Below are 25,319 nucleotides of genomic sequence, written 5' to 3' on the forward strand. Positions count from 1 at the left end.
CATCAATTTCAGACTCTCAACAGTAATTATTCTGACTTCCTCCATCAAAGTAGACTTAATCTTTTGTATTTAAGTAAAGTATTTTTTATTTATTTTTTTAAGAGTGATTTCTGAGTCAAGATTCCGCCCGTTTTTTTTAACATTCAAGCCTCAAGTAATCAAGCAAAGACTAACTAGTTTTTACGCAAGAAAAATAATTTATTTATGATAGAATCACTTCATGGCACTGGCATGTTGGAATGCGGCGCTTATCCGGGCAGCTACACAACAAACCACTGGATGGGCCACGAGGGGATTTAATACATATGGAATATTCCTTTAAATAAGTCTTTTTTTTTTTTTTTTTTTTTCCTTTTAAGGAATAACAAAAATAGAATTCCAATAAGTGGTCTGACTCTATTGATGTCTGTTGCTCTAAGCTGCCCCCAACTGGTGGTTGGGTTCTATTTTGCCTCATCTAGGGGTGCGACAGGGATCATCAGCTCGTGTTGTGTGCAGCATGCTCGCGTCAAACGGCCTACAACTCAAAGTACACAACTCGACGAACAACACAACCTGGCTGTAAGATTATCTGATGCATCGCACGCACACTCAAAAAAGTAAAGAGAGGCCATTTTAACATGGCCTAAATGTGCTCACTTCATGTATATCAAGGGAATGAATCGATGGGAATCTTTCCTGATTATGTTAGGAAGTTTGTTCACATCGCTGCTCACAAAAAAAAATAGCAACAAATAAAAAAACAAATACAGTTGTACAGCTTTTCATCCACTAAATATTCAAAAAGAAGCATCACTTGACGAGTGGTCAGAAGCAGCGATGCGATTTTTTTTTTTTTTTACATGTGGCTTCGCATCCTCCGGCCACCAGAGGGAGCTCTGACACAGTGGCATGAAGGGAACGCAAAGAGGAAGTCAGTCCCATGATGCAACTTTCACATTTCCCAGTTTGTTCCGTCCGGATCCAACCAAAGGTCGAGCAAGGCATTAAAAAAAAAAAAGGGGCAAACGTCTTTTTTTGTGGACGAGCAGAAGTCAGGAAGTGACATCATGCATCGGGCCGGCCAATGGGGTGGTGGAGAAGCAAACACACTGGCAGGCGAACACATCGGCACACTCTCTCGTGCTCACACACGCACGGGACGGTCCCCTCTGGTTCGTGTTTATCCTTCGCTCCCGTCACTGGAGACCAAAACGACAAGACGGGAGAAAACACTCCAGGCCTGCTTCATGCTCTCCATGCAGAAATTCCGCAGGCATGATGATGATGATGATGATGATGATGACGATGATTTGTGCACACATACTCATGCCAACACACACGCAGGCTTGTGCAGACATTTGTGTTCTTTGCGTGTGCCCTCCATCACATCTTGTTTGTTGACTGAAGATGTTCTTTATACACGACACAGACGTAATAGTGTATGTCTTATTGGCACGAAACAAGTGTGGCTCATGATTGGGGGAGGGGAAAACTGCCTCTTGCCATTGAAGAAAAGTGCTTTCATCCATTTGTGGGGGTCTTGAAAGGTCTTGTGGACCAGTCAGCCATTGATTATTATTACACATGTTGACGGTGTTCCGCCGAGTTACAGTATCCCCTCTCTGCCCTTGCACGCTCACCCAGAGCTTCAATGGGGACCGATATGGCTCCAACCAAGCCAGGGACCATTTGGTCCAAAAAGCGTGCTCTGACGAGATTGGACTGCGCAAATGGTCAGCCGGTGGTTGGAGCAAAGCCGTTAGCTGGAATGACCTCACTGATCGTTAGCTCTGCCTTGGGCGGACGGGGCCTCTCCGCCCTCGCCGGAGAGCTCCGTGACCCGTCGCGCCAAGGGGTTTGTGCTTTTCAGGAGTTCGGCGGCGGACACCCTCGCCCCCGCGCTGGAAGACTTGCTGCCTTTCTTCTGCAGCAGGGCCATGAAGTTCTCGTTGCGGGAGCTGGACCTCTGGCCGCCGCCCATGGTGAGGTTCAGCTGCTTGACCGGGGACGTCAGACTCTGGCGGCTTCCGAAGGAGTCGGAAGGCTCCTTGCGGCCCAGAACTTTTCGCTTGGACCTGACACAGAGGAAGAAAAAAAGTGATTTAAGAAGTAAAATCAACATCAAGTTATCAAATCATCTCATCATCAACCTTCCTTAATGTTATTCCGGGCTATTTTCGGCATCACACAAAAAAATGACTAGCTTTGGTTGCTAAGAGACTAGCGTTGTATGTGCGTGTGTGAATCGATATCTCAGCGAGGAAAGAAACGTGTACACGGCGGAGGAAAGTAAGAAGCAGCGGTGGCTGCTGTATCCGTTGCCAGGTAACCTCATTCCCAGCTCACCTTGTCGCAAGTTCCTATTGAGCCAATCATTGTCCACGGGTGCTAGTGAGCTGGTCAAACCCACCTGTGTATGATGGTGAACAGGTCTTCGGTGGTGTGCGTCGCAGGCGTGCCGGCCAAGAAGTCTTCGTCTGTTTCCTCCACAATGTGAAGCACCGTTTTGTCATCTGAACAGCACATCGAGTCATCAAAATTATTCAAGCTCCATGAGTGGGAAAGGAATGAGTAATTTGTTTGCTTTATCTTGCACAAGCCCATCCTACTTTCTCTGATCATACCTGCCCCAGTGCCTGTGGTGGCACTTTTGCCTTCCGGCTCCGCAAGGGAGGAATCCAGCTGGGAAGAGTTTAGTGAAGACTCCGTCAGTGCTTCTGCTCCCAAGTGATTCTCATCCCGTGTTGACATTTCAAGACTTGTAGTCATGTTGTCTGGCGGGAAAGAATCGCCAGGAGACGGAAGGCCCAGCGGGCTGTCAGTCGGAGTCGTCTGGCGGTCTGTACCGCTGTTCGCCGACGAATGGGCGGATGACGGAAGGAGGAGGACGTTGGGCTTCTTGGGCACGGGTGGAGGAACCTGGCAAGAAAATGTTTTGAGGACAAATGGCTCAACAAACGCTTCTAACTCATTCACTGCCATTGACGGAAAAAAGACGGCAATTGATGCATTTCCTACCTTGGGTTTCTTTTTGTCGGAGAGCTCTGCCAGACAGGAGATTGTCATTCTTGAAGGAAGGGTCTTGCTCTTGTCCTGGAGTTCCAACGCTTCCTGGTTACTGCTGGGAGATGGGAGCGAGCCTCCGTCCTCCGGCCCAAGCTGAGGCTCGGCATCAAATTCCGGCTCCAATATGGGATCTTCCAGAAGCGGCTGAGGGTCGGGAAGGGGAGGGAGGTCGAAGAGGCACGGGTTGTAGGTGGCATGTGAGGTCGACGTGGAATTGTAATCTGCGATCACAGATGGATTTGAAAGAGTGTGTGACGGAGGTTTTTTGGGTTTGGGTTTCTTCATGACTTTGTAAATGTTGCCCAGGGGCACAGGGCGGTCCACGGGCGATGCTGGGGGCGAGTCCAAGGTGAGAGGGGGCGTGGAGGACTGGGACTTCAGAAGCAGGTTAAGAGGGCGTTTTGGTAGAGGGGGTTTGACAGCAACTGGCGGCTTGGGTTTGGGTAAGGTGGGAGGCGGGCTGGGGTCATCGTCAAAGTCTCTGCACTGCTGTTCTTCTTCGATGGTATCCGACGCGCCGTCCGGACAGTCCTCCAGATCGCCTCGCGAGACTGAACGAAGCCGAATTGTTTTCAGCTCGTTCTGGGTGACCATCGGGAGCACCTGCGAAGAGCTGGGGCTAATCTTTCCCGGTTTTGCCGCTGTGGACGTGTCCGAGTGCCGTCTGCTGGCCTTTTGCTTTGGCTTGATCGCCGACAGTTCCAGATGGGCATTACCTGGCATCTCAAAGGACAGTCTGGACCTGGCAGCAGGATCCTTCGGTGACGGCAGCGAAGATTTTCTTTCAGGAATCTTTGGCCGCAGCTTACATCCTGATGTCCCAGATGACCCTGCTGCCTGACTGAGCGGCACGGTCGGCGTGGGCGTTTCCGACTGGCTGGAGTAGCCGCTTGACGGGGACATGAGTCCGGGGGGCTTGAAGGGTGAAACGGGCTTGATGTCCGTTTCCACGAGTGGGTGCGATGGTGACGTGGCTCTAGAGGTGGCGGGCGAGTTGAGCAATGACTCTGAACTGCCTCTGGCTTTCATACATTCAATCACAGTCGTACCTGTCGCGGTGCTGGAGCCCGATAGAGACCTGGAATAAAGAATAAAGTAAAGGTTTGAGGGAGAGGAAAATATCCAGAGCAGCTAAGTCCCAAACAGTCCTACCTGTAGGGGTCATTGCTCTTCCAGTCTCCCAGCTGCCAGTGAGAGGGCAAAGTTGGTTCTGCCTCCCTCTCCGGCGCATGAACCTCCAGGTTTGGAGGTCCGTCGCAACCTCCTGGGTCGAGATCCCCAGATCTGGAGGTGGGCAAAAGGAAGTCGGGCTGGAAGTCGGGGAAATGATCCCTTGGGATGTGCAAGCTCTTTGGCCGGCCGTCCCGATGCAGACCGCCCTCGTGGTGGATCCTCCCTTCAGCCTGGCCGAGGTTCTTCATAAGAGAGACGCTCCTCACCGGAGGCGGTGGCTTGCGCTTGGACTTCTTGAGCGAGATGGACCGCGAGCGCAGGCACAAGCGGCCTTCGGCGCTGTAGTCCGAAGCTGAAACGGAGATCGTGTCGGCGGTACTGGCGCTGTCTTCCGAGCTCCCTCTGGGATAGAGGAGAGCGTAGTTCTCACTCAGACCCAAAAAGTTTTGATGATGCCACTGGTGCTCTGCAGACGTCCCGTTCCCCGTGGACGCCAGAGTCCCATCCGGTTGATCGGTGCCAATCTCAGTAAAGCAAAAGGAGCCCGAGTCTGTGGGCGTGGAGAGAGAACGTTCGCGGAACTTGAACGCGTTCGCCGCAGCTAAAGAGCGCGCCGACATGCCCCGTCCCCTCCCCACCTCTCCGCCGCCCGCCGTGGCCCCCTCCGTCTCGCTCCTCCTCTCCATCCCTGGCACGTTGCTCCTCTGTCGTCCGCAAGTATCTGACATGGTAGAGAAGGAAACCGACTGAGAGTTGCTCACTAGCATCAGGCCTTCCTGAGCCCCGCCCCCTGTGTGACCAATCACGCTGTGCTGTTTGGGCGGAACTGCCGGCCCTTTCTTGGCAATATAGTTGTAAGGCTCAGTCCAAGCCCCGGGAGAGAAGGTAGAGCCTTTCGGTCCGTTCCAGGTGCTGGAGGGAGTGTTGGAGCAAATCAGGCCAGAGTGGTCCATGCTTCCGTGTTGGTCCAGGATATCTGTGAAGGAGGAACGATCGTCACATTCACTGCCATTGACGGATATTGACGTCAAAACAATTTTTGCTGGGCTGGCAGTGAATGAGTTAAAAGCAACCAAATTGGGTTTCATTCTCTCACACACCTGCAGGTGATGTGGCGTCAAGAGTGGACCGGATCTTCCTCAGGGCGAGGTTCTGCTGAGGGGTGTCCGTGACGGGCTCCAGGGAGCGGGGCTGGTGGAAGTGCTCCACTGGAGAGGGGGATGGGGAGGCCGAGTGCTGCAGGAGGTCCACACCATGGAATTTACCTCCTGCTCCTCCTCCTTCACCTGCAGACAAGATGGACTGATGATCATCTGAGGGGAATGGATCCCCAGTAAGGCAAACATGTTCCAAATCAGTGAACCAAATGATTGATATATAGGCCTTGGAGGAGGTCTGCACTCCACTGTGTGTTCTAGCGTCACCTTTTCACTTTTTTGTTTTGGATAACGAATCTCCCTGAATCCCACCTGCCTGCAGTCGTGAGCGGGAGAAAGAAGAGGCCAGAGAAAACGAGCAGCAAAATATTCTTTTATTAGCTTCAATTCACTGTCCTTTCATCCCTATTTTGGCCTTCTTGCCAACATTCCCTCTTTGCATGTGCCGCTTGCTCACTTCCTCTTATTCTTACACTGCTGCTTTGTTGTTTTCGCTCACTTTCTTTTTATTGCTGAGAAGAGAGGTAGAGTAGCACGTTGCCATGGCAACAGCAAGTAGCTGCCAGCTACCTGTTCGCTCGTGTACAGAAGTGGAAAAGAGGAGATGGCGTTCGACCGGGGAGCGAGACTAAATGCAACGCGGCGCCATCCTCTGACCTGACCTTCTAATCCAAAAACAAATACTGCATTGTGATTGGTCAGTTTTTTACGAGCTCCCCTTTCCTCGCGACTAGCTAGCAGCGGGCCCTACCTGCTGTTTGAGCCGGCGTGCGTCTGCCAAGGTGCCAGCGAGGTTTCTCTGCCACGGGCGGTCTGGCGCTCCAGCCTAACGGGGGGCGATAGGCCTCGCAGGGCGAAGGGGACGGCGAGGGAGATGGGCTGGCCAGGGACCTCAGTCCGAAGACCGAGGTGGTGGTCTCATCCTCGTATAGCTGCTTGGATGCCGGCTGGAGGACAAATGGATGAGATGGATTAAAAAAAAAGAAAAAAAAAGTAAACGCTTCAAACGTCTTCTTATAAGAGGACAAAGTGGTCACCCAATGTCATCAATTTGATGCAGTTTCACTGCCAGTTACAAACAGATAACAGTCATGAAAAGAATGCAGACTAATTGGCTCTTCAAATATTGAAGTCATGGGACTCGTTGCTAAAAACGGGCACAATTTCAAGTCTGGTTTACAGCATTTGGGGCCGTGTTGCGCCTCACTTGGTGCACCGAGCTGCCCGTCCCCCAGCGAATTTGCAAATAAGCTTCCAAAAAGTAGCCCAGATTTTAGAAGCTGGGCACAAAAATATGGCCCCAAATGTGTATAATGGTTTGTTTTATGGGGTATATACATATAATAGTGTCCCTGTTACCTGGGCCTCAGACCTTACAAACCTTCACTTCACTTGCTATATAGTTTAGCTGCCAAGTTTGACATTTTCCAGCTCGTCTTCCTTGAAGGAAGAAGTACGTTTGCTGCTGTCAGAAGGAATTTCGATCCAAGTCATCTCTCGGGACTCTTAAAGTCTAATTGAAATCAGCCCCACCAGGCGTGAACCTCACAGGAGGAGCGGCTTGCCCGTGGAATCACCTCAGGACTCGGGTGTCAGAAGTCGACATACCGTGTAGTGTTTTTGTCCCCAAATGATGACCGAGGGAAGATGCTTTCCGACTTTGATGTCATGTGTGCTAAATTCCTAATGAAGATGTCACATTTCCATCCGTGAGACACTCTAAACATTTTCAAAAGCCTTTCGAGACCGCGAATGTGACGCGCGTCGCTTTCACTTCATCGGATTTCATCCTGAATTTATCATCGGGCCGTTCCATTAGCGTCAGTCGGCGACGTTAAAGGAGCAGCCGAGGACACTCCAAAGCCTGGCTTCGTTGCGCCGATTCTATTCAAACGCGGTGACGCAATCCAATCAGCTGCCTTTACCAGAAAGATGAAGTCGGGCCGCTTGTTGCCGGGGGAGACGGGCGAGTGGCGGCCGAGCGAGGCGGAGTTGGCGGAGGTGTCGTCGGAGCTCTGCGAGGGCGGATGGCGGAACGTCTGACCTGGCGGCTTGCCGTCGCACAGCTGCTCCTCAAAGTCTGCACACAGCGACGGCGGAGCATGTGTTAGCGTCAGATTGCTCCACACGAGAACCCAAACAAAACAAACGCGCGCGCGCACTAGCATCCATTTCAAGCCTCACTTTAACTCCTTTCGTGTGTTTTCAATCCAGCAGTTTCTCATCTCTCACTCTCCGTGTCACTTTTTCCTCTCCATAGCCGAGCCTCGCTGCATTCCCCTTTGCTCCTGCAGCTTAGAGTTAGACGACTTCCCCCGGGCCTTTGTAAACAGATTCCAACCCCCCCGCCCCGGCCCGCCTTGCTTTCACCACCGCACTCCCCCTCACAATCCACCAGCCAATCCTTTCGCCCAAAAAACATACTCCTGACCCAGTCTCCACTCATCCCTAAAGCCCCTCAGCACACACACACACTGAGGTATCGCGAACTGGGTTAAACTTGTTCCATATGGATTCCATACTGGTGGTGGTGTGGTTGCTAAGCAACACAGGCAAGGGGTTGGGGGGCACTTGAGAGCGCTGAGTTGGCCAAAAGTTTTTTTTTTTTTTTGTGTTAATGGCTGGAGGTGCTGAGGGCATCTCAATGTGGCTTGGGCAGCATTTAATTAATAAGGCCATGTGAGCCAGTCGACATTTTGTCAACAATGTGTAATCATTTTGCTGCTTCGATTATGAGGGACAGAAATGGCAACATGGAGGAAGTTTGACAAGTTTAGACACCTCACACTTGAACAGAGTATGAATATGCATGCTATAAATCAGGGGTCATTGAGGTTGGACTGGCCATCTGGCATACAGGGTAGATGCCCGGTGGGCCGGCCTCTTTTAGGGGCAGATGCAGCTTTTTAATAATTTTTTTCCCTACATTTTACACCAAGAGACTGGCTCACAATTTAGAGGGACCAGTCCATTAATCCATTTTGAAATATAGATGGCAAACTGAAGCAATATCAATAAACATGAGTGGCAGAACTACATGTTAGTCGGGCTGGGCTGGTGTGCCAACGTCAAAATGCCAGGGCCGATTTTCTTTTTTTTTTTTTTGTACCAGTCCAGCTCTGGGGTTCACCAACCATTTTGAAGTTGAAAGCTACTAGGGCTGGGTATCAATTAAAATTTCCACAATCAATCATTCAAGTTGGGGCTTCATTCGATTCGATTCACTTTGATTAATTTTACACAGTGCCATTTTTTACATATTTGTCTACATTTTATATTGTATGAATAAAAAAACAACAACATTTATTTAATATAATATTGAATTACATTTAAATAATTGCAAATATAAATTAAGATTCTGAATTTTTTCCAACTTTTACATTCCCGTGAACAGTAAATTTCAAGAAGGCGTCAAGATTAAAAAAAAAAAAAAAAAAATTAAAAAAAAAGACGGTAAAAAAGACATATTAAAAGTATCAATTTAGCGTTTTATGAATCAATATCGGACTATGAAAAGGAAAATTGATTTGATTAATCAATTTGTTTAAACTCAGCCCTGCTGGCTAGTGATTAAGAGCAAATGGCTACCACAAGTTTTATACAAACTTCTGAAATAACAAAATTGCTCAAATGACATTTAATCATATATTATTAATAGTAATACTATATGTTATTATTTGGGGTCGGGGGTAATCGGTCAAGTTGACCACATCAATTGGTCAACACAAAAATTTCTGCTTCGAAACGTGCAAATGCCTGAGTAATCACTGGAATATATCCATCCATCCATCCATCCATTTTCTTGACCGCTTATTCCTCACAAGGGTCGCGGGGGCTGCTGGCGCCTATCTCAGCTGGCTCTGGGCAGTAGGCGGGGGACACCCTGGACTGGTTGCCAACCAATCGCAGCACTGGAATATATAAGATAATCAATTCTAAACAGATTTTCTTAGTGGTAGCCCTCGTTGTCACAAACACTGATCATGCGAATAGTTTCTCACTACAATTAAGGAAATAATATGCAACAGTATTTCTACAAATCTCTTACACTGTTTACATTGTGAAATGTATGTTATACAACATTCCTAGAAAATCACAATACCCTTTCAAAATGTTTTTGGATATAAAGAATTGAAAAAGCTAGAACCTATTTTTTTTTTCTGATAAAAGTGCAGGGGTGTGTAGACTTTACCTACTCCCAGTGGGTGATAGCCATCATGGCTGTGGGGCATTCCATTGCACTGGGAACGTGAAGGTGGGAGGGGCATAGAAGAAAGAAACAAAACAAAACAAAAAAACCACCCTGTCCCCCTCGCTACCTCCAGCCAGACGAGCACTCAGACATCACTAAAGTGCACATTGTTAGCATCTCAGGTTCAGTAAGTCAACAGTCAGCGTTGTGGAAGTATATGTGTGTGTGTGTGTGTGTGTGTATACAAGCGCACCCATTCAGCAAGAACTCAGACATTCTCGATAATAATAAGCAGCCGGGTCACCCTTTGAGAGCTGCAGAGGGGAAATGGACACAAACAAAGCCCTTAGTTCATCTTTGTTTGCGTACACGCTTGGCTTCACTTGGCTTGGTGAGCGTGTGGACGAGAGACAGTATTTTTTTTTGTATTCAATGAGCTACAATCATATTCATCTGAATGACAAGATCAAATCGAGTTGCCTTGAGTTTGCCACCTGGCGGTATAAGCCCAACATACAATACGGGTCGCTGCTACAAACCACAAATCTCGTTCTGGTTGCACTTTCGCCAATCGTATAAACGGCAGCTGGCACCGAGCGTTGGCATTGGCCTGCTGATGGAATCACGGCCCAAACGCCGAAGGGTGGCAGCCAGCTTCATAAATATGGACGAGCGAGAGCGGGATGAATATTTAGCAGTGGGAGACGTTTGGGTGTTACGTAACGCAGCGGCTAACTTGATGACTTCCTGCTTGGGTGTTGACGTGGATCACATTCATCAGGCAAAATCAGATTCCCGAGGAATTCTCTTTCCATTTATTTTTTATGGGGAAAAAAAAGTTTATGGAGGACCTATAGTTCATTAAGATGCTAGCCTGCAACAAGTAGTGTTCATTTCGTCAACGAAAACTCCAAAATAATTTCGTCAACACATTTTTCACCGGACTAAAACTAGACTAGACTAAAACCGTCATTAATAAACAATATCTGGGACTAAATCAGTATGCATTTTCATCAACTAATGCAGACGAGACGAAAATGTACTTCATTTAATAAACAATGGACTAAAATCTTTGGACATTTTAGCTCATGAACAAAAACAAGACGAAAATGATATGTTGTCAAATCTTGTCTCTGCTAATTTGTCACTGATACTGTCAAACTGTCAAAAAAGATGTTAATCATAGTTATAACGTAACAATCCAATGGATATAACATTCCAACAACTAGACTAAGTGCAATTTCTGGAGAAATTGCGTGGGAATGCTGAAAGCTGAATGCTATGCTGAATGCTTTTGAAGCAAATTGAAAGATAAATTATGTGAAAATTGTTGTTTTAATGTTAATGTTTTAATTGAAGTTGAAAGATAAATGAATAAGAAAACTTGAACTGTAATCTGTCTAAAATGGGATTTAATCATTTCAGAGAAATTAAAATGATAGTCAGTTGGTATTAAACCATCAAATGTACGAAAATGGGATACTAATGCCGTATTTATTTTAAAAATAGCCATCTGATGAAAGCCAACTTGCATTTAATTGCTACGGATATATTTGCAATGTACAGTCAGAGGTGGGATTCGAACCCGGGACTTCCTGGTCACTGGACAATGCACTGAGCAGTATCAGAGAGCTGGTAATGATGATGATGTATGGAAGTGGGCATGGAAAGAGGGACTTAGAAAAAGTTCATATTGAAAATGAATGGGAGAAAGTTGCACAGCTCTCTTAGTTTCTGTCTCTCAATTTGAATAAATAGATAAAATCCTATTTGCGTCTGCGCTTTGGGATCCAACCCTTCAGCACATAACAGAATAATTCAGCAAAAATACATTTCTCAGACAGCAGAGAATCTATCGATCTCATCATAGGTCGATGATTGTTTCATGAGACAGAAACATCACTCAAACATCACTCCAGTTGAAACTTGATGGTTGTATAAAACAAAAACATCACTCCTTCATGACACAAGTCATGACATTGAACTAACAAGCGCGACTTGAAACTGGACTAAAACAGACTAAATTTTAAAACGGCGGATAAAATTAACACCGGCGACAAGTAAATTGGTCACTCATCGTTTCCTCCCATGCCGCCTCCACTCGATGCTCGGGTGGAGGCGGCGGGCGAGAGAGCATCAGCAAGAATGAAAAGCGAGAGAGGAGTAGCTGCAGACTCATAGCGAGCAGATTTTCACGGTGAAAACCGCTCGAGTAAGGACGGGTGATGAGCAACTTGAACGTCAGCTGGCGCTTCCCAAGCCTCCATGTTGGCGCGCGCACACACCCTGCCACAAGCTTCGATAACAAGCCTGCATCATCTGCAGTGCCACTGTCAGCCTACACACGCACACTTACTGTGAAACGCAGCCGCAAGCATTCATGTAAGCGCGCCCCGGCCCGAGGAACACGCACGCACCTTCCATCCATCAAATCGCGCTCGCCCCTTCGCCATCCGCCCGTCTGTCCGTCCGTACCTTGCAGCAGGCTCTGGAGGTTAAGCTGCGCCTGCTGGTGCAGCTCTTCCACGCACTCGGGCCTGCTCCACGAGCCGAACACGTTCACGCTCTGTTGCCATGGAGACCCGAAGCGGGCCGCGCCATTGCCGTTGCCGTGGTCGCAGCTCCCTCGCCGTCCTCCGCCGGCGTGGTCGTGGCGGTGGTTGCCGCCGCCGCTGCCGTCGCCGCCTCCGCGCCTGCCGCTCTCCGCCTCGAGTCCGACGGTGGCTGCGGGAGGAAGTGATGGATGCGGTAGAGAGACGGAGAGAGAGAGGAGAGGGTGGGAAATAAGATTATTGCGAGCGGGGACGGTGAGGGATCGAGGAGGAGAGGCAGAGAGCGAGGAGGAGGAGGAGACGCAGAGAGAAAAGTACATCAAATGCTCACAATTTCCATAACTAATAGCCAGAGATTACATAACGCCGCCGTGTGTTGTCAGGGAGAACAAGGAGGGAAGGAAGGAAAGAGAGATAGGGAAGGAAATCAGGGAGGGCAAGACAGAGATAGAAAAGGAAGGTCATCATAGCACACACAGCCTACAAAACAGATGTTCAAGCTTGTCAACAACACAACAAAATAAGCACGTATGCACTAAATCATATTTACACCTTTTTTGGTCCAATCAGTTAGCAATGTCAATCACAATCAAAAATCAGCATGGGAAATGAAGGGAAGTCAGCCACAAATATTTTTCTTTATAAAATTATGTTCTTTGCACTGCTGCTAGTCAAAACAGCATTCTGGTTAATATTGCATGAGTAGAATATGAATTCAGCCCAAAAATCAAGCAATTTTTATCCATCTCAGGGGACGGCCATTTCGCTAATGGCTGTCGACTGAAAATGACAACACAGTTGCTCATAGAGACCAATCACGGATCAGCTTGCGAACATCACGACCAAACTCAGAAAACAGGCGAGTCGTGATCGGCCATTACTAGGGATGTAACGATATCCAAATGTCACGATACGATAATTATCACGATATTGTGGGGAGGTCGGAGATATTTAAAAAAAGGTCACAATATTTATTTAAAAAAAACAAAAAACAAAAGAGAGCTCATACTAAAAAAAGCACAATATTGTGCTTTTGTACATAAGATCAATGTTATGTTATTATTATTATGTTTTATTATTATTACTATTATGTTATTATTATGTTATGTTGTGAATACATGCACACATTGAGTTCCTCCACATATTGACTTGCTTCACAGGCATATTATGTTCCCCTTCATCTAACAATTAGTGTAGATTTTTAACATAGAGGGCCAAAACATCCCTAATAAAAATTAAATTGCACTAAAAAAAAAAAAAAGCTAGCCACCAGAGGGTGCAAGAACTGTACAAATGTTTTGACTTTTTTAACAGATGTGTTGCATTTAAATATAGTGAACAGGACGACGACAATATTGTGGCAGTTTTAATATCACGATATTGCGCTTATCGTTACGTCCCTAGTCATTACCTAAGCCCTTAGCTAACAATCGCGGCTCAGCTTGCAAAAATCACAACACCAAACTCAGAAAATAGGCGAGCCAACGTTACCAAAGATTGGTCGTTACCTGAGCAACAGTGATGTCATTTTCAGTCGGCAAGTGTTTGTTCAGATCACTCACAGTCAATACAACAGACCAGACTGCCTGGCTGTGACAAGATGGCCGCCCCGTGTGGACGTTGGATTCTGCGCCATAAGACATTTAGTTTTTATAGATATCTATGGAGGACCAAAAGGGGTGGATTTTTCTGCTGAATTAATATTCCACAAACACATTTTTGAACAGACATGTTTAGACTAGGAGCACATAGAACATATTCTAGAGACATTTTTTTTGACAGCATTACAAAAGTTATATTCCTTTCTGAATCTTTGACGTATTTTCTGACGCACTGAAAATTATGTTGCGATACCAAAGTTGGATGGATGCAAACGTTGGATCCGACATTTAACTGACATTTTGTGACGCTCCCTCCTACACAAAAGTACAGCGGCTATTTGGTCTGTGCGGGACATATTGTCTTCCTTGGTGGGAAAGCCTGTGGAGGTTGTTAATTAACTCAAACGCGCACACACAATCACACATCACACGCACATAGATGGAGCAAGTGCTTGTGCACGTTTGCTGGCTTAAGAAGTGGCCATTCACGCATTAACATGTGCTTAGGCTGCCTCAACACTGCCCCCTGCTGCAGTGGCTCGTGTACTGTCACTATGGAAACCATTCAGAGGCCTTAAGACAGTTAAATAAAAAAAATTAAAAAATCCTTTTCTTCCTTGTCATATATTTCCATACAAAATGGCAGCCCATTTTTCCCAAGGTGATTATAATTAAATTGAGCCATAATTTCTCAAAACACACCGTTGTCATGGATACGACTACATCAGCACGCCCCATTTCTTATAATACTGGCATGACAACACGGCAAACAAACTGCAAGACTGGTGACAGCCGCGGGCATATGAAAATAAAATTACACGAGGAAGATTCAAGGCAGTACTTTTCCGTAATGAAGTTGTACTGTTGCGCAATTAGAGTCATTTAACAAAGTCAATAAAGCTTACTTCTCATAATTCCATTTTGTTTACTTTTATTCTGGGAAAGATGAATTTATTCTTACAAATAAAATAAAATTACCTTTGCTCTTGAAAATGAAAGTATTTCATTTAAATGACTTTATTTGAACAGGGAAGCTTAGGTGAGAAGAAGTCATTGGTTGAATGCATCATACATCGTATGTTAAAAACAAAACAAAAACAAACTAGTTTTACCCCCCCAAAAAAGCAACAGCTTGCCAACCCCCACTTTGAGAACCACCACGCTAAACATTTCAAATGTACTAAGAGATCCCGTGAGAGCGTCCTCCGAGCTGTACCGGGAATACTTCATGCGAGCCGCAAATAATCACCTTCTGTGACTTCACGCGCCAAAAACACGCAAGACTGCAGCCGGTGCACATTCATGATCCATCAGTGGGACCGGAGGCGCGCGCACTAACTGGCTGCTTACTCCGCAACTTGTGCAGAGTTGACCGCTAACAGTCTACTAACTGCTGCCTCAACACAGGAAGTGATGTCACAGACAAAATATGGGTGTGGCGGGGGGACGCAAACATGTACACAATGATAGACAGATGGACACGGATGCACACAGACATCACATCAACACATATGGCTTGATGACTCTCGTTTCCCACCGAGATGTCTCCCTCTGAATGCAACACGGTTATTATAGTTCGCTGAAGCTAACAAAATAAAGTCACATTTTAAAAATGAGGACACTTTCACGAAAACACAAACAAACTAAAACTAGATCTTACATTTATAACTACATGCTCTGACGGACTCACGGGAGACTGACAGGAAACGGCGCTCTGTGGACTTCCTGGAGATAAACGCCAACACCCACGACAAGAAGGCCCATGTGGAAATTACAATGTCACCAAGTACAACAAATCACGACACGTTGTGTGGAGCATTGACGAGTGAACGCCGTTCTATTTTTTTTCCAGTATTGTTTCAATTGAATCCAAGCTGGAGTTGAGTTGTTTTTCAGCAACTCTGGACCGGCGAGTAATCAGCATTTCCGTCAACTTGATTCCACCGACTGCCTCGGAGAGCTCGCCATAATAAGCGTGCGGTGTGAAATTCTACATTTGTGCGTTACGGAGGCGGCAAAAGTACTCACACTCTACTGTCTTGCTTTCTAAAAAATGCTAAATTAGCTAATTAGCTAAAACAACAACTGGGGACCAGTCATTCTTGAAGCAGACATTAACAAACAATAATTTAGAAAGTGCCAATGTTGTTAACCGATAAGTAAACCAATTTGTTCACAAAATTAACTTGAATACAAATGTACTTTCGAGTCCTACTTTCAGCCTAACGTACAAATACACTGGAACATTGTGTAAAGCGCCATAAAGCTGAATTTTTTTATATCTCTGCTTCAAAGACAACCATTTTGAGTTTTCCAAAACAAAACAGCCATTAAGATGTCACAAATATGGGACACCGCCATAGGAGAGGGGAGGGGTTGAGGAGTTGGGCACAACTTGGGCCACAACCACAAAAGATGGTATGTCTATTATTGTCGGCGGATTTCTTTATTATCTGGTTCATCTGTTTGACGTAAAATTGGTCGATAATTGGCGATAATTATCAGCCACCGATATTATCGTGCATCCCTACTTATCACATTTCAATCAATCAACATCTGACCTTATTTACTCTCTCTATTACTTTATTTTAATCCTATTATAATTATTATTTTTTAAATCAACAGATTAATCAGTTGTGGAAAAAATGGTTAGTTGCAGCTCTAGTTATTGCCCAGCACTGTTATGTTGCTAGCATGTGTTGTGTTCCCATTCAATTTTTCCTTTGACTCTTTGCGGTTTGCGTACTGGATTGAAAACTCACAGCACAACCACATTAACAGAGCCAGCGTTCCATCTCACACACGCACAGCCGTTATGAGCAACCTTGTGATGCAGCAGCAGCAACAACAACAAAAACAACAACGTGGTGCGCATGCATGTGCACCGTTTGTGACATGCGTGTCCAATTTGCAAATTCCATCTGGTGTCACATTCCATCGCAAGCCTTTTGTGCTGTGAAATGGAAAAAACTTCATGACCTCATTTCCCCCCCACCAGAGTTCCAAATCCACACAACGGCTCAATCCGCACGTCTCCAAGAAGAAAAAAAAAAAAACAGAGCTATCCTGAAAGTCACTCCATCCAAACGCAATCCTGCATCATCACAAGCGGCTCAAGAAACTTCCGGGCGCCCTCCCGCCCTCTTTCTTACCAGGCCTGGCCCACAAACGCCGCATGTCCGATAGCGTGGAGAAGCACGGCGCACTGGCGTGGTGGGAGAATCGCTGAGGGGAGACGGCAGCCGCCGCCGCCACCACTGGGAGGAGGGAAAACTTTGTCCTTCATTTCCTCACAGAATGAAAGGAAATCCTCCTCCTCCTCAACTTGACAGTTTTTGAAACAAGAGCCACATAACTTTGGTGAATGAACGCCACTAGCTAAATGCTAACACCCAAAGCAAAATGCCTTCGACAGGCTGCAAAAACTAGCATCAGCAACTTAGATTGGAACACAAACAGAAGGAACATGTGCAGACAGCATAAAACGGATCCACTGCTGAAAGGAGACTGAATCTTTCCTCATTCATCTACAACAACTCCAAACAACAAAACATATGTTGGAATGGAAAAGACATTTGTTGGCTTGTTATGATTGTATTATTGTTTTAGATATGTGTTCTGTTATCGCTTTGTTACAGCTGTGACTGTTTTGAAAGTGCTACATAAATAAAGATGACTAGTTTCAATATTAAATCTACGCGTAGCGCTCCTATACTGTATGCATTATACTGCCCCCTTGTGGTCAGGGAACACATCTCAAGGAGTCCCATAGAATTCAAGCATGAAATCGGGATCCACAAACTGTTAAATTCCATGAAGCGTCTCAAGTGTGACAAAATAAAACGCCAACTCATTTCATTGGCGCCAAAATGCCACAAGATGGCACCATTAGCATAGCAAAGTGACCAAGCCATGCTACAAATAGCAAAAACCTGCCAGTAATTGAATATAGATGCCACAAGATGGAGGCAAAGCAGTACTTGTATCTTAATGAAACTTTACAACTCACTGACTCGCCATTCATGTGCGCTCGAGCACTGAGACGACAACAAACACGTTTATCATCAGCTGGTCCGGCCGCCATTCAGTTGACCTGCGCCGTTGCCATGGCAACAGCAGCCAGAGGTTTATGCCTCTCCACTGTGACAACTTCTTTTTTTCTTTTTTCTTTTTTTAAAAACGCCTTGCGCTTTTGTTCTCCGTCGCCACTGCGTCCGGGATGACGTCATCATCATGAATGAGTGTGTGGCCGTATTTCAAAGTCGCCGCTCGTGTGATTGGCGTGCCTCATTCACGTCAAGGTCAAAAAAAGTGTTTGTCCTCACTCGTAAGACAATTCGGCGCGCTAGTGGAACGACTACGGCGTATTAGTAAAGCAACTGTGTAACTAGCGCCAATTTTTTCCCTGTACATTTGTGCTCACTAGTAGCATGTTCTTCTAGTGCGCAAAAACTGTGCACTTGGTGGCTGCGTGCTACTAGTACTACTATATTAAAATTCTAGTTAACATGTAGTGCTTCACTAGTAGCACGAGTGGCATAGTCTAATCATGTGCAGACATGGTGGTGGAATGTAGAAAGGTAGAAGGTAGAAAAACCTGCCACTAGTCATTCTACCAGGGGCTGAATTGAGGACAAAGAGGATACTAGTACATCACTAGTATATCAAGGATATGGAATAAAAGCACCGCCTTGATTGACGAGGGCCGTCATGTCCACGTCTCGCTCGTTTCTCGGCCATCTCGCCGGCGATCTCACGCGGGACGATCCCGTGCAGCCCATTAATCACGCGCACGCTAACGCGCCTGCTTCATTCTTGCCTCGTCGGGGGCTACGAGCAAAAGACCGACTGAGTGACCCAGATGATTCCAAACAAGGGCAGGGCGAGCGCAACCTCGGCGATTGCAAACGCGCAGCTCCGATTATTGTCACGTGAAGTGAAAGAAGTTGGACGCAGCGGATAACGGTTCCATAGGCACATCTCCATATATGCTAAAGTACCTGTTGCCGATTTGGGTCTGTGCCTCCCTTTGGGCCGCCGTTGTGGATTGGCAGCACTGTTCTTCCTGTCCCAAAACATCACGGATGCATCCCACGACACGCACGGAGGAAATCAAGACGGAAAGCGCGTGTGGCCCTCGTGCGGGAGGCGAGCAGGCGTCACATCTGCATCCCCCAAGAGAAGGATGCGCGTGTGCTGATTAGGGCGAGCGACACAGACAGAAAGAGGTGCAGAGAGAGAGCGAGTGTGTCAGTATACCTCGCTTACGTGAGCTGTTGGCTAATCATATGTTGGGTGTGTGAGAGCGAGCGAGAGAGAGAGCGAGCGAGAGAGAGCGACAGCAGCAGTTGCGTTGATTAGCATCCAGCCAGTTGCAGCCGAGCATCCGCAGCTCAATTGATAAAAGAGCCAGGCCGGCAACAGCCAATCAGGAGGCGGCAAGCGTGAGAGCGCTGGAGGGAGGCAGAGTGACACACGAGATGAGGAGGAGGGACAGATATTATGGGATGCCGAAGGAGAGGAGCACTAGGGATGTGTCACTGGGTACACCTGCATGCCCCCCCCCCCTTTTTTTTAAACTTAGATTAACTGATGCAATAAATTATTAAATACCTAATAACTTTTTTGTTTTTGTTTTACTTTAGTCATATTAAATGCACTTATCAGTTATTTGAAAAAGATTGGATACATGCACTTTCATTGTAGAGAAAAATACATTAAATGTATAATAATGTAATGTAATTAACTTAATTATAATCAACCAATTGTTCACTACAATAAATAGTTGAATCTTTATGTATTTTTTTTATTTCACCATTATTTTTTAATACAATAATTTACAGTAAATTAACAGTCATTTAATTAGATAATGGGGGAAAAAAAAGAATAAATTATTTTAACTAAACAATTTTGGGGGGAAATGAAATTTATAATTAACCACTTTTTTAATGAAACAAACCGACTTAACCACATACCTTTTTTTTTTTTAAATTATAATGCCGTTTTATTTTATTATTGACAATAAGTCAGTTGATGTATTTATTATTATTATTATTGTTATTATTATCCATACATTTATGTAAACAGTATAAACAGTGTTTTTGCTCAAACACAACCTGTGCTATCTTTAATGTAAACATCTGCTGTCATCTCATCTGCAGGCAAAATTAACAGTTTAATTAATCTGCGTTAATACATGATTAATGTGATAATTTTTTGGTGATTAATTAATTAGTTAACACTAACTTTGACAGCACTAATTTGAATGATCAGTTGTCTTGGAAAAGGGCAAAATGAATGCAGGTAGACGTGCCCACTTTTGGTTGATAACCAAGATGATTTTGAGATGTCATTTTTCAAAAATATTCTTTTTCTGATGAAACTATGAAAGCTTGTGCAGCTGTACCTAATGAAGCGGCCATTTGAGACCATGCTGTGTTAAACCATAAATCAGCATGCTTGATCCAATTACTCTCGAGGTCAAGAAATATCGACAAAAACATCTCTTCAAATCCACAGTGATAACCTAAATCCTGAATACTTGTGAATTTTAAAACACTCTCACATTCCTCATGTGCAGAGTGAATGGGTTAATCCCACTGGATCTGGCAGCTGACACGCCAGTGGTCACATGACACGAAGTTAGCTCCTCTTTGGGAACCACAAACGCAACTTGAAACAATCTCCTTCTTCTTAAAGGCCACCACTACAAATGTACTGAAAAAAAGTGTTCGTCCTACCTGAGTGCTCCTTGCCCTTAAAAAAACCCCAAAAAAAACAAAACAAAACAGAAAAAGATGCAAAACACGAGAGGACAGTAAATGCACCGTCCCCCCTCTCTCTTTTTGCTCTCTCCTTGCAGTACGCAGCAAATGGAGGGAAAATGGAGGGGAGGTGGGATGTGTCCGGGGGTGGGGGTCATGGTTCTGTTTTTCTTTTGCATGCTTGCTATGGCTAACTGAAGGCAGACTTTTGTGGGCGTGACATTGCCAAACATCAGTGAGTTTGAATGTGGTGGTCAATGGGCTCCCTCTAGTGGTATGCAAAAGTATTACTGCATTAAACGTTGCACGTTAACGTGACTACGTGTTTTTTAATCATTTAAGTACAGTTCAGATGTATTTAAATCTTAAATGAATTAATCATTTATCATTTATTTATGTTTATTTATATATTATGTATTTATGTATCTTTGTTCACTACTTATTTATTTACTGACGTAAATTGGATTTACTTGTAAAAAAAAAAAAAAAAAAACGTATTCGCACTTCAAAATGTTTGCTTTGTTCTTGTTTACTGCAAAACTGATGTTTATGTACAGCACTTTGTATACAGCAACGCCTGTTCTTAAAGCGCTTTATAAATAAAGTTGAGTCGAGTCGAGTTAATGCGCAATGTACAGCAAGTACACACACATGATGTGACTGGCGTCCACATCCAGTGTGCATCATGGGGAAAACATCTGCTTTCGGGACAATTGGCCTCCTCTGGACCCCCACCCAACCACGCCCCTCCACGGCCAACTCCCCCACCTCCCTCCCTTTCATTCGACTGCCATGGGAATCTTCTCCCAATGAGATCATATAAACAGCAACCTCATGACTTGTCTTTGTGTGCGAGAGTGCGCGCTGCACATAAAAAAAAAAAAAAAAAAAAAAGTCTGGCCGGAAAATGCACGCGCACACTCAACCAAAGTTTCTGGAGCCAAAGAAAGTTCTACACGCGCACACTTCCTGCATTCTATCACCACTGTTACTCAATCGCCTCGATTCCTGGGGCGTCTGTTGTTATTCACGGCGTCCATGACAGTCACTTTTCATATGAGAATTTGACACCCACTGTAAGAATGTTTTGTCAAAATGAAGCTCCTCAACTCACTTAAGCACAATTCCTCGGCACCAGTCTTCACTACTTGTCCCTCAACATGTACCTGAGTGTAAACAACTTTCCTTACCCTCACAGAAAAACAAAACAAACAAAAACATGCTGCAGAGTCCACTAAGTTAACTGTCGGCACTCATTCGAACAAAGAAAGTAAACAAATATTAACGTTACATAGGTAAAGTTAGCTTGATGTCCCCTATGTTAGCAAAGTATTCACTCACCACAACTTCATAATTTCTACTTTTCATTGAAGCCTGCACTTTCCCTTTCAGACTCCCGCCTGCCAGAACACAAACATTTACAACTCTATTTGAGCTGTAGGAATTTAACCCCCTTTTAACTGACTTTGGAAAGTCAGAAAAATACGAAGTCACCGTGTAAAACGTGACCGGTTCCATTGTTTTGAATGTAGCGGCAGCACACGCTGAAGCGACTTGGACACGGAAGTGGTGTCATGACGTCACACTAGCCATCCCCATAATAAAACAGGCTACTGGGCTGAGGCGTTGACGGACAGTGGGAAAACAAGACGCCGGGTAAAAAAAGAGGAGGAGCTGACAGGAGGGGCACCAAAGCGGGGAAGCTGACGTCGCCGTGGGAACCCAACAAACTGGGATTCAGGCGGCAACTGGACCGTCACAAGTATGAGTCACCGGAGGAGCCGGTGGACCAGATGCAACGTAGTACCGAGAAAACACTTTTGGGTCACGAGGCACACAAACATTTCAGTTTACTTCCTGTTCACATTCTTGGGACGCTCCCAGCAGGAACACAGACACAAAAACACACGTGCATGTGTTTTAGGGTTTTTTTTTATTTTATTTTTTTATGTGTGTTTGAAAATGTGTACTTTTAGTGTTATTTTTTAAAAAAATATTATTTGGAGAATTTGCCAGACGCAAAAAATAAATAAATAAATAATTGTAATTAAAACCAGTCTAAGTGAGTGTAGTCTCTGTAAATAATAAAAATTAAAGCCGTTTTCTCCACTGAACACACACAAGTGTCAACGAAATACCATTGTACAGCTAAAGCTTTTCCACAATGCAACAACGAGGCACTCTAAAGCGGCCACACCGGCGTGAAGCCCATGTCCACACGCTGCCTGTCAATTTGGACCCTTTCCAAAAATAATTCCCCCTCCTCACTCTTTCTGTCTTTCTCTCGATGTGCCCGCAGTCACAGCCAACAACGAGGCACTCTACAGAAACCACACCAGTGGACTATCCTAAGGGTAGATGTGTTTTTTTTTTTAAGTCTTTTTAACTGTAATAACCTCAAAGTGTGAGTTGCTGCCAAGTTATGTCACTGTGTTGCATCTTTGTTTAGACATCAGGAGGCGAGTGCCGGACGAGGGAGGTGTTGGACGAGTGACGCTAAAGATGATCTAATGATGAGCTATTGATTATTTAACAGAGCGCATCTTCTGCCCACGCAACCCGCTTCAGTGGGGCCCACACATTTGGTTTGTGATTTTGACAGCGCGCAGGAGGAAAAAACTATTCTCAAGGAGAGAAAAGGCGCACGCGCACAAAAAAAAGTTAACGTCCGCGCCTGAATGTTCGAAAAGGCAGCTATGTTTTCTTTTATCTCGCTCTCTTTTTTTCCAGCGCTACATCTGGACTCAGTTTGGGGGACTTTCTATTACTCACACACGTCAAGCTATAACAGAAACATGCTTGCTTGTGGCTCAAGCCAGTTGAATTCTGGAACATTTGCCAGCAAACATCAAACAGTGTTGTAGCAATATCGGCTAATGTAAATCTAATACAGCACTGTGCTAAATTGGACGTTGTTTTTGTTCGATTTTTGGGGTAAGAGATACTCAAATCTAGTTTAGCATGTGTAGGCAAGGGCAACTTTACAGTCAAATATGCTTCACAATAAGTAACATCGATGCTAATGTCCGTTCTGTTTAGCATCAAGCTACTGCACCTTTTGCAATACATCTTTAGTTTTGTTTTAACATTTGCTTGCTTAAATATACTGTATAACATTTAATTGTCAATTGTTGTATGTGTTGATTTCATAGTTAACTACAACTGAGAGCAACAAAACCTTGAAGCAAGCATGCTTGACATCTTTTTGGGAGAACTGTGCAAATGAAAGTAAGATTTAAGTAACTTAATTTAAAAAAAAAAAAAAAAAAAAAGGAGTTTAAATGTGCTTAAAGTGTTTAGTTCGGATTTTGGGTCTGTAGCCTACCTGCAAACGTGATTTGTAACGTGGCTGAACTTGCAGGTGCAATCAATGAACCAACAGTACATAAAAACACTTGAAAAATCAAACAAAAGTCTGCCACAAAAAGAGAGTGTGTCAATTTGATTATTGATGAAGGACATTTATACTTGCATTTCTTGTCTATCAAGTTTGCAATTTGACTTTGCCATCACTCTGAATAAAGCCTCAGAAAGCAACTTTTCGTTTTGTTTGTCGTACCTGTGTTCGGGCTCTTGCGGAGCATCTCGATCACTCGGCCCAGTCTGCCTTCCAGCGCGCCAGATCTTCGGCACACGGACGCCATCTCGCCCTCCAGCTCCTCCAGCACGCCCAGCGTGTGTCGGGACAGGTCCGAAAGTTGGCGGAGCACCGAAGTCAGCGTGAAGGCGCACACGTCAGCCAGATCTCCGAACACCGCCGACGTCCCGACGCCGGGCTTGCACAAATCTTTCGGCAGGACAGCGCGCTTGCAGAAAGGCATCCTGGAGCAGAGTTTACCGGACCGGACCGGACCGGAGGTCTTGCGCGCTCTAATCCGAAGCACAAAACTCCGCAGGTGGTCAGGTTATATCACCGCGCTCCGTCTGTTCCTTCTCCGTGATGCCTGCGCGCGGACGCATGCTCCGGGATGTCAAGGCTGGAAGTGTCCGCTCGGGCTGGGTTCGGTTCGGGCTTGGCGTCGTGCGGCAGCGTCCTCATCGTCGAGCCTCCTCACTCCTTCCTCAGACCTTCTCGTTTGTTGGCCAATGCTGTTTCTCTCCGTCAGCTGAAACACCGAACACATAAACTTTGCGACTTCCGCGGTCCTTTCAAAATTAAAGCACTACGCATCCACTTCCGGTTGAACTCTTGCGCAAGGGATAGCAATGTGCTATAATTCAAAATAAGGTTATAATTGACTCCCATGTTGTAATTGCTGATTATATGAAGCTCCTCAAGTCACTTCATCATAGCTCCGTGGCACCAATATGCCACAAGATGACGCCAAAGCAATGTTTTAATTACAAGTCAAAAAGCAAAGATGTGGATTCAGTGTCAAACATTCACATATTTCTGCAGGAAATCACCCCTATTCCCCCTTCTTCAAAATCCCCACATCTGGTTGTCAGCGCACCCCCTGGGCCCCTTTCAGCAGCCCCTCCCAGACACGCAATGGGCCCACCTCAATGTTTTTGTTGCAGCAGCAGCCCGTTGTGCTGAAGATGCGTTTGCGGGCAAGAATTTCAATTTCAACATGAAGCACTTGTGATGCAAAGTCATATTATTTGAATTGAAACTTACTTCAGTTGTGTTCTTGAATGGTGAGAGTCACACACTTGCTTTGATTAAGATTCCGAAGAGGTGACGCTTATGTTTGACAGGAACCTGGCAACCCCTGCAAGAGAGAAAACCTACACCATGAATATCTTGTTTTCCTGTGCTGTTTACGAGTCAATTTTGTAGGGAAAAAAAAAATAAAAAATCCTTACATTTTTTGCTATTCTGCTCAGGC

At 45.3% G+C, this 25,319-nt stretch overlaps 1 protein-coding gene across 3 annotated transcripts; it reads right to left on the minus strand.

The window, feature by feature from the left end:
• Positions 1 to 177: 177 nt before the first annotated feature.
• Positions 178 to 25,172, minus strand: nhsl2 (NHS-like 2). 3 transcript variants are annotated; one of them, XM_077499635.1, is made up of 11 exons: positions 25,109 to 25,172; positions 24,047 to 24,593; positions 12,046 to 12,294; positions 7,304 to 7,458; positions 6,130 to 6,325; positions 5,322 to 5,507; positions 4,201 to 5,197; positions 3,001 to 4,126; positions 2,607 to 2,901; positions 2,393 to 2,495; positions 178 to 2,057 (listed from the first exon to the last, which is right to left on the minus strand). In XM_077499635.1, exons 2-11 carry the CDS (start codon positions 24,306 to 24,308, stop codon positions 1,757 to 1,759), a joined length of 3,870 nt encoding a protein of 1,289 aa, XP_077355761.1. In that variant the 5' UTR covers positions 24,309 to 24,593; positions 25,109 to 25,172; the 3' UTR covers positions 178 to 1,756. The 3 variants fall into 3 exon arrangements, with proteins under 3 accessions (XP_077355761.1, XP_077355762.1, XP_077355763.1); XM_077499636.1 differs by lacking the exons at positions 24,047 to 24,593; positions 25,109 to 25,172 and adding an exon at positions 18,724 to 18,937; XM_077499637.1 differs by lacking the exons at positions 24,047 to 24,593; positions 25,109 to 25,172 and adding an exon at positions 16,876 to 16,916.
• Positions 25,173 to 25,319: the final 147 nt, after the last annotated feature.

The sequence above is a fragment of the Festucalex cinctus genome, chromosome 16 (genome assembly GCF_051991245.1).
Source record: "Festucalex cinctus isolate MCC-2025b chromosome 16, RoL_Fcin_1.0, whole genome shotgun sequence".
NCBI lineage: Eukaryota > Metazoa > Chordata > Actinopteri > Syngnathiformes > Syngnathidae > Festucalex > Festucalex cinctus.